The 14,423-nt window shown below is 41.9% G+C and overlaps 1 protein-coding gene across 2 annotated transcripts in view; it reads left to right on the top strand.

Moving 5' to 3' along the window:
• The window catches only part of RPF2 (ribosome production factor 2 homolog), a 44,009-nt gene that overhangs the window by 1,211 nt on the left and 28,375 nt on the right, over positions 1–14,423 (top strand). Inside the window, exons 2-4 of one of the 2 annotated variants that reach the window (XM_003255571.4) lie at positions 1,781–1,913; positions 5,788–5,825; positions 8,493–8,532. In XM_003255571.4, the coding sequence (XP_003255619.1) occupies positions 1,781–1,913; positions 5,788–5,825; positions 8,493–8,532 (211 nt within the window). The remainder of the gene's footprint in view (positions 1–1,780; positions 1,914–5,787; positions 5,826–8,492; positions 8,533–14,423) is intronic. The other variant, XM_012506126.2, reaches the window with a different exon arrangement.

Below are 14,423 nucleotides of genomic sequence, written 5' to 3' on the forward strand. Positions count from 1 at the left end.
ATGTATAAAAACATGCCACTCCTACTGTCACTTCATAAAGTCAGAATAATAAATTTATTTACCCTTCATATTTTACAGGGTAATTGGTCTAGACGAATTTTTAAATCTAGCTTTAAAAAAAAATTTTGTTTTTGAGTCAGGGTATCACTCTGTCACCCCAGGCTGGAGTGCAGTAGCCCGATCACAGCTCACTGCAGCCTCGACCTCCCGGGATCAAGCAGTCCTCCTACCTCAGCCTGCCAAGTAGCTGGGACTATAGGTGCGCACCACCACAGCTAATTTTTGTATTTTTTGTAGAGACAGGGTTTTGCAATGTTGCCCAGGCTGGTCTTGAACTTCTGGGCTCAGTGATCCGTCCACCTTGGCCTCCTAGAGTGTTTTTATTACAGGCTGTGAGCCACCGCCCAGCCCTAGCTCATTTTAAAAATTGGCTTGTTTACTTGCTGTGTGATCTTGGGCACATTACCTGTCTGTTCAATTGCCTCATCTGTAAAGTGAAGAAGAGAATTGTAACTCGCACGTGGAGGCTCATGCCTGTAATCCCAGCACTTTGGGAGGCTGAGGCGGGCGGATCACGAGGTCAGGAGATCGAGACCATCCTGGCTAACACGGTGAAACCCTGTCTGTACTAAAAATACAAAAAATTAGCCAGGCGTGGTGGTGGGCGCCTGTAGTCCCAGCTACTCAGGAGGCTGAGGCAGGAGAATGGCGTGAACCCGGAGGCGGAGCTTGCAGTGAGCCTAGATCGCTTCACTGCACTCCAGCCTGGGCGACAGAGCAAGACTTTGTCTCAAAAAAAATAAAAAAATAAATAAATAAAAAAGAACTGTAACTCTCAGGATTGTGGTGAAGATTAAGCCTTAACAGAGTGACTCCATGTAAACATCAGCCTTATTATTCCCCATTGTTGGCAATAATGTTGGCATTCTCAGCAATGATGTTGGAGTGCAACAGTGTATACTTCCTGGCAGGCATTGTGGTCTTAAACCTAAAGGAAGATAAGCAGTCATTAGTCTTATGTTTAGTAAATGTCCACAGGTTGATCAGCAGTTGATGCTCAATTCTTTGTATTAGGGTACAGGATACAGTTTGACTACTTAAAGTTTGAAGAAAAAAGAGTAAGAAAAAGTAAGAGTAAGAAAAAAAACAGTGACAGTATTTACTTGAGCCTTTTATTTTTTACTTAAAAAAAAGATTTGAAAGAGCAGTAATAAAAGAATGGTGGGAATATAAAAATGAAAGCTCTTTTTTTAAAAGCTATCAAAACACTTATTTAACAATAATAAGGAAATATCTTTTACTAATATCTCCCAAAAAAGTGAGATTTTGGCCGGGCCTTGTGGCTCGCACCTGTAACCCCAGCACTTTGGGAGGCCGAGGTGAGCGGATCACCTGAGGTCAGTAGTTCAAGAATAGCCTGACCAACATGGCGAAACCCTGTCTCTGCTAAAAATACAAAAATTACCTGGGCGTGGTGGTGTGTGCCTGTAATCCTAGCTACTCGGGAGGCTGAGGCAGGAGAATTGCTTGAACCCAGGAGGTGGAGGTTGCAGTGAGCCAAGATTGTGCCATCACTCTCCAGCCTGGGTGACAGAGTGAGACACCATCTCAAAAAACAAAACAAACAAACAAACAAAAAACAAAAAGAAAGTGAGATTTTTTTTAAGGGTGGAATCCTAAGTGACAAATATGTTTTAAAGAATTTTCATGTTAGTTAAGTCATGGCTTTGCAATGTGAGGAAAATGTTTAAATAGTTATGAATTGTGCTTTTCTGAACAGAAAGCCCAAAACGAAAAGAGCCAAGAGATTCCTTGAGAAGAGAGAACCGAAACTCAATGAAAATATTAAAAATGCCATGCTGATTAAAGGGGGAAATGCAAATGCAACAGTGACACAAGTACTTAAAGATGTGGTAAGTATATATACTTAATCTTTAAAAGGTATTGAAGTCATTTTAGAATTTTCAGCATGCTAGATTGGGCTGCCGGAGAAATACATAGATAAGCTTGCCTTACCATAAGAACTACTAGTCTTAGAGAAGAGCTAAAGTCGGGGGTTTATTTACCTTGCGTGGCACCTTTTCTTGAAGCAACTAGTTCTCTTAGTAAATTTTATTATTATTTTTTAGGAGCACAGGTAGATCTGGTAGAGTGAAGGTCTTCCTTAGTAAATTTAAACTGTTTTCAGTTACTAGAATTTGGCTTACTTACATTTTAGGAAAAAATCTGATTTGTAAAGAGAAGTAACTGCATATTGCTGTATATTTAGTCATTCAATAACACCAGTTACTGTGCCTTTGCTGGGAATTAATAGGTGAGACACAGTTCTTTCACTGAGCTTAGAGAAATAGACATGTAAAAAGTTCTCACATTGTGCTGTGCTGGAGGCATGGACAGGGTAGCATGGGAAACAGTTAAAATCACATAGGGGAGGCCAGGCACAATGGTTCACGGCTGTAATCCCAGCACTTTGGGAGGCCGAGGCAGGAGGATCATGAAGTCAGAAGTTCGAGACCAGCCTGGCCAACATGGTGAAACCCCGTCTCTACTAAAAATACAAAAATTAGCTGGATGTGGTGGCAGGCGCCTGTAGTCCCAGCTGCTCGGGAGGCTGAGGCAGGAGAATCACCTGAACCTGGGAGGTGGAGGTCACAGTCAGCCGAGATCGTGCCACTGCACTCCAGCCTGAGTGACAGAGACTCCATTTCAAAAAAAAAAAAAAAAATCACATAGGGGGACCCCCACACAGGGTAGGTTCCCCCAGAGATAACACTTCAGCTTCATTTTGAAGGAGAAGTTGGTGCAAGAAGTGGGAGAGAAAGAGAAGACCCTCTGAGGCTGAGAAAGAAGTTTGTGCAAAAGGGAGTATGAAGGAGCATTGATGCATTTGGAGAACTATAAATAATTGGGCATGGCCAAAGGAGAGTGGGCTAGATGAGGCCAGAAGAGGAGGCATGGGTCATATAGTAACATGAAGTTTGAATTCTAATCTGAAAGCTCCGTGTAGTCATTGAAAGATATTAAGCAAGAGTTACCATCAGTCCTTTTAATTGGCTTGATTAGAGAGGGTTGAGAGCAAATGTAGGAAACTAAGCCATTGCTGCCAGCTAGGTGAAGAGTATCTGGAGTCCAGTGGTGGCAATGAAAATGAGAAATGACCAGAAAGAATAGATGTTGAGGATAGAAGAGTTGGGAACTAGTGAAAAGTATGACTTCCCAGGTTTTTGGCTTGAGTGCCTGATGGGCAATAATGCCAATTAGAAAATGTATCAAGTGGAGCAGGTTTGGAGGGAAAGGTGAAAGTTTCAGTTTGGGACATGTAATTTAAGTAATGAAAATAAAAGCTTTGTTTTTTCTATCTCTGTAGCCTGGTGTAGAGCCCAGTGTCTGGACATAGTAGGTCCTCAATATATATGTAATCAATGAAAGAAAGGCATAGTATGGGCCAGGCGCAGTGGCTCACACCTGTAATCCCAGCACTTTGGGAGGCCGAGGCGGGCCGATCCGGGGTCAGGAGTTCGAGACCAGCCTGGCTAACACAGTGAAATCCCATCTCTACTAAAAATGCAAAAATTAGCCAGGCATGGTGGTGGGCGCCTGTAATCCCAGCTACTCGGGAGGCTGAGGCAGGAGAATCTGCTTGGACCTGGGAGATGGAGGTTGGAGTGAGCTGAGAGCACACCATTTCACTTACTCCAGCCTGGGCAACAGCAAGACTCCATCTCAAAAAAAAAAAAAAAAAAAAAAGCATAGTATGTGGAGATATCTAGTAGGTTGTTTGACTAATTAGGCCTTGAGTACAGCCAATAGATCTTTGAATTAAATCAATTAAGTAATTGAATACATTTTTGTTGTTGTTATTGAGGTGGAGTCTCACACTGTTGCCCAGGCTGAAGTGCAGTGGTGCCATCTTGGCTTACTGCAACCTCTGACTCCCGGGTTCAGGCGATTCTCCTGCCTCTAGCCTCCCGAGTAGCTGGGAGCCACCACACCCAGCTAATTTCTGTGTTCTTTTAGTAGAGACAGGGTTTCACCATGTTGGCCAGGCTGGTCACAAACTCCTGACCTGACGTGATCTGTCCGCCTCGGCCTCCCAAAGTGCTGAGATTACAGGAGTGAGCCACCATGGCTGGCGTTGAATACATTTTAAACTTGACCAAACTCTATGCGTGATAAGCATAGTCAATTCAGATGTCTGAATGCCTTATATAGGCCCATCCCTTTTTTGAAATGTTTGTCTGAATGTCATTGTGCTAACGGGACACTGCCCCTTTCCTTCTAGTATCCATCAGCACAATGACCCTGCATGTTTAAGTAAGCTTTAAAAGCAGCACAATATTACAGATTACTACAATAATTAAAATTCATCATGATGACTCTGAGTCATCAAGAAGAGGTGGCAATGTTTATTATACGGAAACAGGGAAATAGTTGGCCAAGAATCATCAAAAGTTTTAGTACTTAAAAACATAGATTTTACTGTTGCATTTTCTTTGTTCACCAACTCTGATAGTTGATGAATGATTATTATACCTTATTTTTCATTGTTTCCCTCATTTACCCATTTCTCTAATGCAAGGTAGTACAGTACCTGATGACATCTTTGTTTTCTCTATGATAGAGCAGTACTGGCCACACAAGTAATAAATGATTATAGGCCAGGTGTGGTGGCCCACACCTGTAATCCCAGCACTTTGAGAGGCTGAGGTGGGAGGATCACTTATGCCCAGGACAACAGCCTGGACAACAAAGTGAGACCCCATCTCTATAAATTAAATTTTAAAAAATAATAAAATACAGCCTGGACAACATGGTGAAACCCCATCTCCACTCAAAATACAAAAATTAGCTGGGTGTGGTGCATGTGTCTTTACTTGGGAGGCTGAGATGGGAGGATCACCTGAGCCCTGGAGTTTCAGGCTGTAGTAAGCTTTAATCACGCCATTGCACTCCAGCCTGGGCAACAGAGTGAGACCCTGTCTCAAAAATAAATAAAATAAAATGAATGATTATTTGTGGATAGGTAGAACTAGGAAAAAAATGAACATTGAATAATAGGCATTTTTTAAAGAGCTGTGTTTAACCCTTGGCTAGTATTCTGGTTGTCATTATTGTGACTGTTTCTAAGTTTTCTGATCTCCACACAACATTATTTCAATCTATCAGCCTTTCGTGATAGAATTTATTTTTTCTGTTTTTGTCTACTACTTTTTTTTCTGAGACAGGGTCTCACTCTATCACCAGAGCTGGAGTGCAGTGGTGCAATCACGGTTCACCACAGCCTCGAATTCCTGAGCTCGGGTGATCCTCCCGCCTCAGCCTCCCAAGTAGCCGGGACTGCAGACATGCACCACTATGCCTGGCTAATTTTTGCAGTTTTTTGTAGAGACAGGGTTTTGCCATGTTGCCCAGGCTGGTCTCGAACTCCTGGGCTCGAGTGATCTGCCTTGTCCTCCCAAAGTGTTGGGATTACAGGCGTGAGCCACTGCACCTGGCATTGTTTCCCTAGAAAGAGACTGGACTAAGTCGAGTTTAAAGAAATGAAGGAAATTATTTAAGTTTGATAGACTATTTACAGGGCATAGAAACTTTTAAATAGGAAAGTCTAGTCCAAGAATATTAAGCTTATGTTTCAAGTTACTGTAAGTGATGAAAAGGGAGCCAGGCAGAAGTCCTCAGAGTAAGATTGAGGCCCCAGAGCAATCTTGGAGAGTGACTGTTATGATGCTTTATTTTTATTTCTGCTTTTCAGAATGTGTTTTGAAAGCTATAAATTTTGTTTTACAGTATGCACTGAAAAAACCATATGGTGTGCTATATAAAAAGTAAGTCATGATTTCTTTTACTGTATTTTAAATGATTTTGTTTCATTATAAAAGTAACCACTTTATGGAAGATTTGGAAAACAAAAAGTTTTTTTAAAGATATTAAAATTCCTTATAGTTATTAACATTGTAATTTCTTTCTTTTGGTCTGTTTTTTTCATTTGTATTGAATGTCCTTGCATAGTTGTAACCATAGCATATATATTTTATTTTGAAATACAGATTTACAGAAAAGTGCAAAAATAATGCAGAATTCCCATATACCCTTCACCTGGCTTCCCCTAATGTTACATCTTGCATAACCATAATGCAATGATGGTGCTAATAAATTAACACCAATTCACTCATGTTAATCAAATGACAGACATATTTGATTAGCACCAGTTTTTTTTTCCTTCTTTTGAGACCGAGTCCTGTTGTCGCCCAGCTGGAGTGCAGTGGCATGATCTCTGCTCACTACAACCTCCAACTCTGGGTTCAAGCAATTCTTCTGCCTTGGCCTCCCATGTAGCTAGGATTATAGGCATGTGCCACCACGCCCGGCTAATTTTTGTGTGTGTGTGTTTTTTTTTTTTTTTTTTTTTGAGACGGAGTCTAGCTCTGTTTCCAGGCTGGAGTGCAGTAGCATGATCTCACCTCACTTCAACCTCTGACTCCCTGGTTCAAGTGATTCTCCTGCCTCAGCCTCCCGAGTTGGCATTACAGGCATGCACCTCCATGCCCAGCTCATTTTTGTATTTTTAATAGAGATGGGGTTTCACCATGTTGGCCAGGCTGGTCTCAAACTTCTGACTTTAGGTGATCTGCTCGCCTCGGCCTCCCGAAGTGCTGGGATTACAGGCGTGAGCCACCGCGCCTGGCCCAGTTTTTTTTTTTCTTTCTTTTCTTTTTTTTTTTTTAAAACAGAGTTTCAGTCTTGTTGCCCAGGCTGGACTGCAGTGGCGTGATCTAAGGTCACTGCAACCCCCGCCTCCTGGGTTCAAGCAATTCTCTTGCTTCAACCTCCGGAGTAACTGGGATTACGGGCATGCGCCACTATGCCCGGCTAATTTTGCATTTTTAGTAGAGATGGGATTTCTCCATGTTGGTCAGGCTGGTCTTGCACTCCCGACCTCAGGTGATCCGCCCACCTCGGCCTCCCAAAGTGCTAGGATTACAGGCGTGAGCCACCGTGCCCGGCCCTAGTTTTCCTTTTAATACTCTTTTTCTCTTCCAGGATCCCATGCTGCATTTAGTTTTCACGCCTCCTTAGTCTTCTCCAATTTGTGACAGTTCCTTAGTCTTTCCTTGTCTTTGATGACCTTGACATTTTTGACAAGTACTTGTCAGTTATTTTGTAAATTGCCCCTCAATTTGGGTTTAAATTTTCTCATGAATTGATTGAGGTTATGCATGTTTGTCAAGAACGCTACAAAAATGTTGTGCTTTCCTCATATATTCTTCTGGATTATAATCCAGTGTTCCTAATTTTGTTGCTTAAATTGTTCTGTTTGGCAATTGGGAACCCCCCCCCTTTTGTTTGTTTGTTTTTTTAATATGAGACGGAGTCTCACTCTTTCACCCAGGCTGGAGTGCAGTGGTGCGACCTCAGCTCACCACAACCTCTGGCTCCTGAGTTCAAGCGATTCTCCTGCCTCAGCCTCCTGAGTAGCTGGGATTACAGGTGCCCGGCTAATTTTTGTATTTTTAGTAGAGACAGGGTTTCACCATGTTGGCCAGGCTGGTCTCAAACTCCTGACCTCAGGTGATCCACCAGCTTCAGCCTCCCAAAGTGCTGGGATTACAGACGTGAGCCACTGCTCCCAGCTGGGAACTCTTTTACATTGGTTCCTATAACCTTTCAACATGCCTCCTGTTTTTGAGCACTTCCTTACTTTCTAACATCATAAAATTCTCTGGGTTCATCTAGTCTTTTTCCTTACCACAGCCCTGGAATAAGCTACAGTCATCCCTCAGTATCTGTGGGCGATGGGTTCCAGAAACCTCCCCTTATTAAAATCTGGGTATGCTCGTCTCTTACATAAAATGGCCTAGTATTTGCATGTAACCCACACATATCCTCCTGTATACTTTTTTTAAAAAATGCTTCCCATAAAAGTAAGTTGCATATACTTTAAATCATCTCTCGATTACTTGTAATATCTAATATAATGTAAATGCTGTGTAAATAGTTATAATGCTGTATTTTCTGGTTTATCCTGGTTTTTATTATTATTTTTTCTCTTAATTTCTTAACTTTTTTTTTTAGAGATGGAGTCTCACTGTCACCTAGGCTGGAGTGCAGTGGCATGATCTGTTGTGAGCCACTGTGCTCAGCGGCCCCCCACCCCCTTTTTTTTTTAACACACCTTCTTTGTCTGTTGAATACTGTCAATCTGTGGTTGGTCAAATCAATCCATGGATGCAGAAGGATGCAGAATCCATATGTACAGAGGACTATTTATTTTCCACAAGCCTATAAACTCCATGAAAGCAAGCATCTTCTTTGATGTAGTAGTATAGCATCACTAGCTCCTAGAATGGGTAGCCTGGCATATAACAGGCACTGAATAAATATTTGAATGAATGAATATCCTTTCAATTTTTTTATCATCTGAATATAAAATTACCTTAATATGTTGTATATACTTATATAGATTATTAAAATTGTCACTTTTTTGATATTAGGAAAAATATTACAAGACCTTTTGAGGATCAGACATCACTGGTAAGTACAATGATCTTTATGATTTTTTTTTTTTTTTTTTTTTTTTTTTTGAGACGGAGTCTTTCTCTGTCCCCCAGGCTGGAGTGCACTGGCGCGATCTCGGCTCACTGCAAGCTCCGCCTCCCGGGTTCACGCCATTCTCCTGCCTCAGCCTCCCGAGTAGCTGGGATTACAGGCGCCCGCCACCACGCCCGGCTAATTTTTTGTATTTTTAGTAGAGACGGGGTTTCACCGTGTTAGCCAGGATGGTCTCGATCTCCTGACCTCGTGATCTGCCCGCCTTGGCCTCCCAAAGTGCTGGGATTACAGGCTTGAGCCACTGCGCCCGGCCTAATCTTTATGATTTAAGAAAGCATATAAGTAGTAATTATTCACTAATTCATTTGTACTCCGAATTTGTGATTTTTTAAACATTAGAAGTCATCCTGTGTGAGGGAATTTTGGTGTAAAATGGAGAGGAAATACTTTAAAAAATATCTATGGATCTTTCATTTCACTATGGCTGGGAAATGTGTTATTCATTGCCTGCAAATATATTGATAAAATTTTTAAAACTTGGCCAGGTGCGGTGGCTCACACCTGTAATCCCAGCACTTTGGGAGGCCAAGGCAGGTGGATCACCTAAGATTGGGAGTTCAAGACCAGCCTGACCAACATGGAGAAACCATCTCTACGAAAAATACAAAAAAAATTAGCCAGGCGTGGTGGCACATGCCTGTAATCCCAGCTACTAAGGTGCCTGAGGCAGGATAATCACTTGAACCTGGGAGGCAGAGGTTTCAGTGAGCCGAGATCGCACCATTGCACTCCAGCCTGGGCAACAAGAGTGAAACTCTGGCTCAAAAAAAAAATATTTAAAACTCGAGTTGCATTTAAAGGGCATAATGAGTTTTCAAAAGGAAGTTTGTTATAGATCTATTTTTATAAAGCAAGTTTGAGTTTTAAAAATATGACTCTTCCTTCAGATGTCTTTACTTTTTTTTTTTTTGAAGATTGGGTCTTGCTGTATTGCTCAGGCTGATCTCAAACTCCTGAGCTCAAGCAATCCTCCTGCCTCAGTCTCCCAAGTAGATGGGACTACAGGTGTACACCATCACACCCAGCTTGGATACTTTTAAAACAAGGAACACTACCTGAATTATTGCTAACAGATGTCAATTGCTTTCCTAGAGTTAATCAGATTCTTATTTGAGTGTATAGTTAACCAAAACTAAATGAAACAACTGGTAAGTGAAATCAAAGATTTTTTATAGTAAATGGAGAATGCTGAATGGACTTTTAGTATGTGATGATATTGGTTTCTTCCTTAAGAAAATCATCGGGGCCAGACATAATAGCTCACACCTGTAATCCCAGCACTTTGGGAGGCCAAGGCAGGAGGATCGCTTGAGCCTAGGAGTTCGAGACCAGCTTGGAAAACGTAGCAAGACCCTGTCTCTATTTTAAAAATAAAAATAAAAAAAACTTAATATGATTATATTTTCTTGATAGGAACCCATTGTTTATTTTGAAATAGGGTCTGGCTCTGTTGCCTAAGCTGGAGTGCATTGGAATGATCTCTGCTCACTGCAGTCTCCACCTCCCAGACTCAAGCCATTCTCCCATGTCAGAAGCAGGGACTACAGGTGCACGACACGATGCCTGACTAATTTTTGTAGAGACAGGGCTTTGCCATGTTGCCCAATTTGGTTTTAAACTCCTGAGCTCAAATGATCTGCCCACCTTGGCCTCCTAAAGTGCTGGGATTATGGGTGTGAGCCATCACACCCAACCAGGAACCCATTATTTGTTGTTGTTTTTTTCTTATGCTCACTTGACCTTCTTAATGTTTTTTTCTTTTAGTTAGTGAATTGAAGAGAAAGAAATTAATCTCAATGATTAATTAGATTAAAATCAAATAATCTTATTGTAACTAACTGCAGTGAAGATTATATTAAGATAGTATTGGTAAAATGCATTTTACTTAGTTTTTTTCAAATTACTTTTATTTGTCTCATGTTTTTTACAGTCATTTGTTGACGAGCTCATGAAAGTAAAAATATAAGATTTATCTCAGAATTCTCTCTTTCATATACCACTTAATCAAGGCCTGGTTTTGTTTTTATGATACCGTAATGCTTTTAGTTGCATGACCACTTTGTGGCAGTGTTACATAGTGAAAGCTGTAGCACTTGAGCTTTTTTAGTCTAGTGTTGATATAACAGCTTTTCTTACACTTGAGGTTGTGACATTCCCTCTCTTTGATCTCCCACCTCCAGATATAGGATATATTTATTAGCTATCTGAATCCCAGACCTACAGAGCTCAAAATGGCTATGGAAGGAGTGGTTGTGTTGGAAATAATGGTCAATTTTCTCCTCTTGACCCTCTCCACACTTTTTTTTCCACTACAATCTTGGAGAAATGAGTTTTGCTGCTTTAGAACAGGGGTTGGCAAAAATATACTACTTGCAGACCAAATCCCTCTTTGTGTGAGGCTCATGAGCTAAGAATGGTTTTTACATTTTAAAAGAGTTGGTTAGGCTGGGCGTGGTGGCTCACGCCTGTAATCCCAGCGCTTTGGGAGGCCAAGGCGTGTGGATCACCTAAGGTCAGGAGTTTGAGACCAGCCTGACCAACATGGATAAACCCAGTCTGTATTAAAAATAGAAAATTAGCCAGGCGTGGTGGCACATGCCTGTAATCCCAGCTACTCGGGAGGCGAGGCAGGAGAATCGCTTGAACCCGGGAGGCGGAGGTTGCGGTGAGCCGAGATTGTGGCATTGCACTGCAGCCTGGGCAACAAGAGTGAAACTCCGTCTCAATTAAAAAAAAAAAAGAGTTGGTTAGGCTGGGCACTGTGGTTCATACCTGTCATCCCATTGTTTTGGTAGGATGAAGTGGAAGGATTGCATGAGGCCAGGATTTCTAGACCAGCCTAGGCAACATACTGAGATCCCATCTCTTAAAAAAATTAAAAAATTGGCAGGAAATGGTGGTGGGAGCCCAAGTACTAACTATCTGGGAGACTGAGGGTGGAGGATCAGCTAAGTGCAGCAGTTTGAGGTTATAGTGAGCCATGATTGCACCACAGCACTTTTAGCCTGGGCAACAGAGTGAGACCCTGTCTCACAAAAAAAAAGAAGAGTGGGATAAAAACAAAACAAAAGGATGAGCCTAAAATATTTATTATATGGCTTTTTGCAGGTAATTTGACTACCCCGTTCTAGAATTTTAAGAAATAAAAAGCAGACTTTGTGGAGAATGGGATGAGTTTATATGTATACACGCACACACACACACACACACACTCACACACACGAGTAGGTATGTATATAAAACACTCAAGTATATATGAAGGGTGTTTTATGGAAAGCTTTGAGATGTTAGTCGTACCATGAGAATGTTTTTAAAATTTTAAGAAAGTAATTCCATTGATTTAGACATACAAAATATATATTTTAATTGAGACAGGGTCTCACTCTGTCACCCAGGCTTGAGTGCTATGGCGCCATCTCGGCTCACTGCAACCTCCGCCTCCTGGGTTCAAGCGATCCTCCCACCTCAGTCTCCTGAGTAGCTGGGACCACAGGTGCATACCAGCATACCCGGATATTTTTTTGTACTTTTACTAGAGACGGGATTTTGCCACGTTGCCTGGGCTGGTCTCCAACTTCTAAGCTCATGCGATCCACCCACCTCAGCCTCCCAAAGTGCTGGGGTGACAGGCAAGAGCCACCACACCTGGCCATAAAAAAATATTTTTTGGACACCTACTTTGTTCGGGACATTGTATAACATTGTACAAGGTGTGTTCACATATGACATCTCATGTGGCCTTTGCAAGTTTTTGCAGGAGGTGGTATTATCCCTATTGATAAAGTTAATTCTCAGAAAAGATTATTTGTCCAGATATTTAGTGGCAGACCCTGAATTCTTGGACTTTCTGACTCTGCATCCCCCACTCTGGTTGTGGACAGGCCAGGTGGGTAGTTGTTTGCCCTTTATGCTTCTGTTTAGAGACTAGAATGAATGATAACCAAACTAGGAGCCCATACCTCGCAGAGTCTTGTAAGGAGTAAAGAAAAATTGAGGGTTATGAGTCTTACATCTGTTTTTTGTTTTTTTTTTAATATTAACTTAAGAGGCTTTCCAATTGATTTCTGGACTAAAACATGTTGATTCTAATTTTCACGCTAAAAGTGGTGATCTCAGTAAACTGAATCAAAGCATGTGGGATGTGGAGACTCTAGGCATAATGTCAAAAGAGCTGTCTAGGATTAGAACCCCACACCTAGATTTTTTTACTACTCTGAAATCTGTAATGGAAGTCTGTACTTCTGAGAACCAAATGGATAAGATCTCTCTCTTTCTTTTTTCCAAGATGGTGTCACTCTGTCACCCAGGCTGGAGTGCAGCGGTGTCATCACGGCTCACTGCATGTAGCCTTGATCTCCTGGGCTCAAGTGATCCTTCCTCCCACCTCAGCCTCCCAAGTAGGTGGGACTATAGATGCTCACCACTATACCCAGCTAATTTTTTGTATTTTTCGTAGAGACAGGGTTCCACTATGTTGCTCAGGCTGGTTTCAAACTCCTAATCTTTTTTTTTTTTTTTTTTTTTTTTGAGATGGAGTCTCGCTCTGTCACCCAGGCTGGAGTGCGGTGGCGCGATCTCAGCTCACCGCAAGCTCCGCCTCCCGGGTTCACACCATTCTCCTGCCTCAGCCTCTCCGAGTAGCTGGGACTACAGGCGCCCGCCACCACGCCCGGCTAATTTTTTGTATTTTTAGTGGAGACGGGGTTTCACCGTGGTCTCGATCTCCTGACCTCGTGATCCGCCCGCCTCGGCCTCCCAAAGCGCTGGGATTACAAGCGTGAGCCACCGTGCCCGGCCCAAACTCCTGATCTTAAGCCATCCACCTATCTCAGCCTTCCAAAGTGTTGGGATTACAGACATGAGCCACTGCACCCAGCCAGATACCTTTTTTTTTTTTTTTTTTTTAAATTTAAGACAGTCTCTCTCTTATTGCCCAAACTGGAGTGCAGTGCTCTTGTCGCCTAGGCTGGTATGCAATGTTCTTGTCGCCCAGGCTGGTATGCAATGTTCTTGTCGCCCAGGCTGGAGTGCAATGGTGTGATCTTGGCTCACTGCAACCTCTCCTGCCTAAGCCTCCTGAGTAGCTAGGATTACAGGCATGCACTACCACGCCTGGCTAATTTTTTTATTTTTAGTAGAGACAGAGTTTCACTATGTTGGCCAGGCTGGTCTCAAACTCCTGACATCAGGTGACCTCAGGTGATCCGTCTGCGTCAGCCTCCCAAAGTGCTGGGATTACAGGCATGAGCCACCTTACTAGGCCTCATGTGTGTTTTGAATGTATGCAATGATAGTAGTGATATCCTGTGAGTAAAAGGGATTTGTTCAGCAAATGAAACACTTGGTGTGCTATTCCAAAATGACAGCATAACAAAATAAATGGTTTCATTTTATTTATTTATTTATTATTATTTTTTTTTATTATACTTTAGGTTTTAGGGTACATGTGCACAATGTGCAGGTTTGTTACATATGTATCCATGTGCCATGTTGATTTCCTGCACCCATTAACTCATCATTTAGCATTAGGTATATCTCCTAATGCTGTCCCTCCCCGCTCACCCCACCCCACAACAGTCCCCGGAATGTGATGTTCCCCTTCCTCATTTTATTTATTAACTGAATAGCTTTCACGTATTCTTAGTCTTGAAATGTACATCTTTTCCCTAAGTACCCCAAATCAGAAAACTTGAAGTAAAAAGCTGGAAATACTTTTCCTCTGTATTTTTCTTTCTGGTTCATTAAGTCTTCATTAACTTCCACTGGAAAAAAATAAAACTGGTATAGCGTTTTGTTTTGTTTTGTTTAGACAG

This window comes from Nomascus leucogenys, chromosome 3 (genome assembly GCF_006542625.1).
Source record: "Nomascus leucogenys isolate Asia chromosome 3, Asia_NLE_v1, whole genome shotgun sequence".
NCBI lineage: Eukaryota > Metazoa > Chordata > Mammalia > Primates > Hylobatidae > Nomascus > Nomascus leucogenys.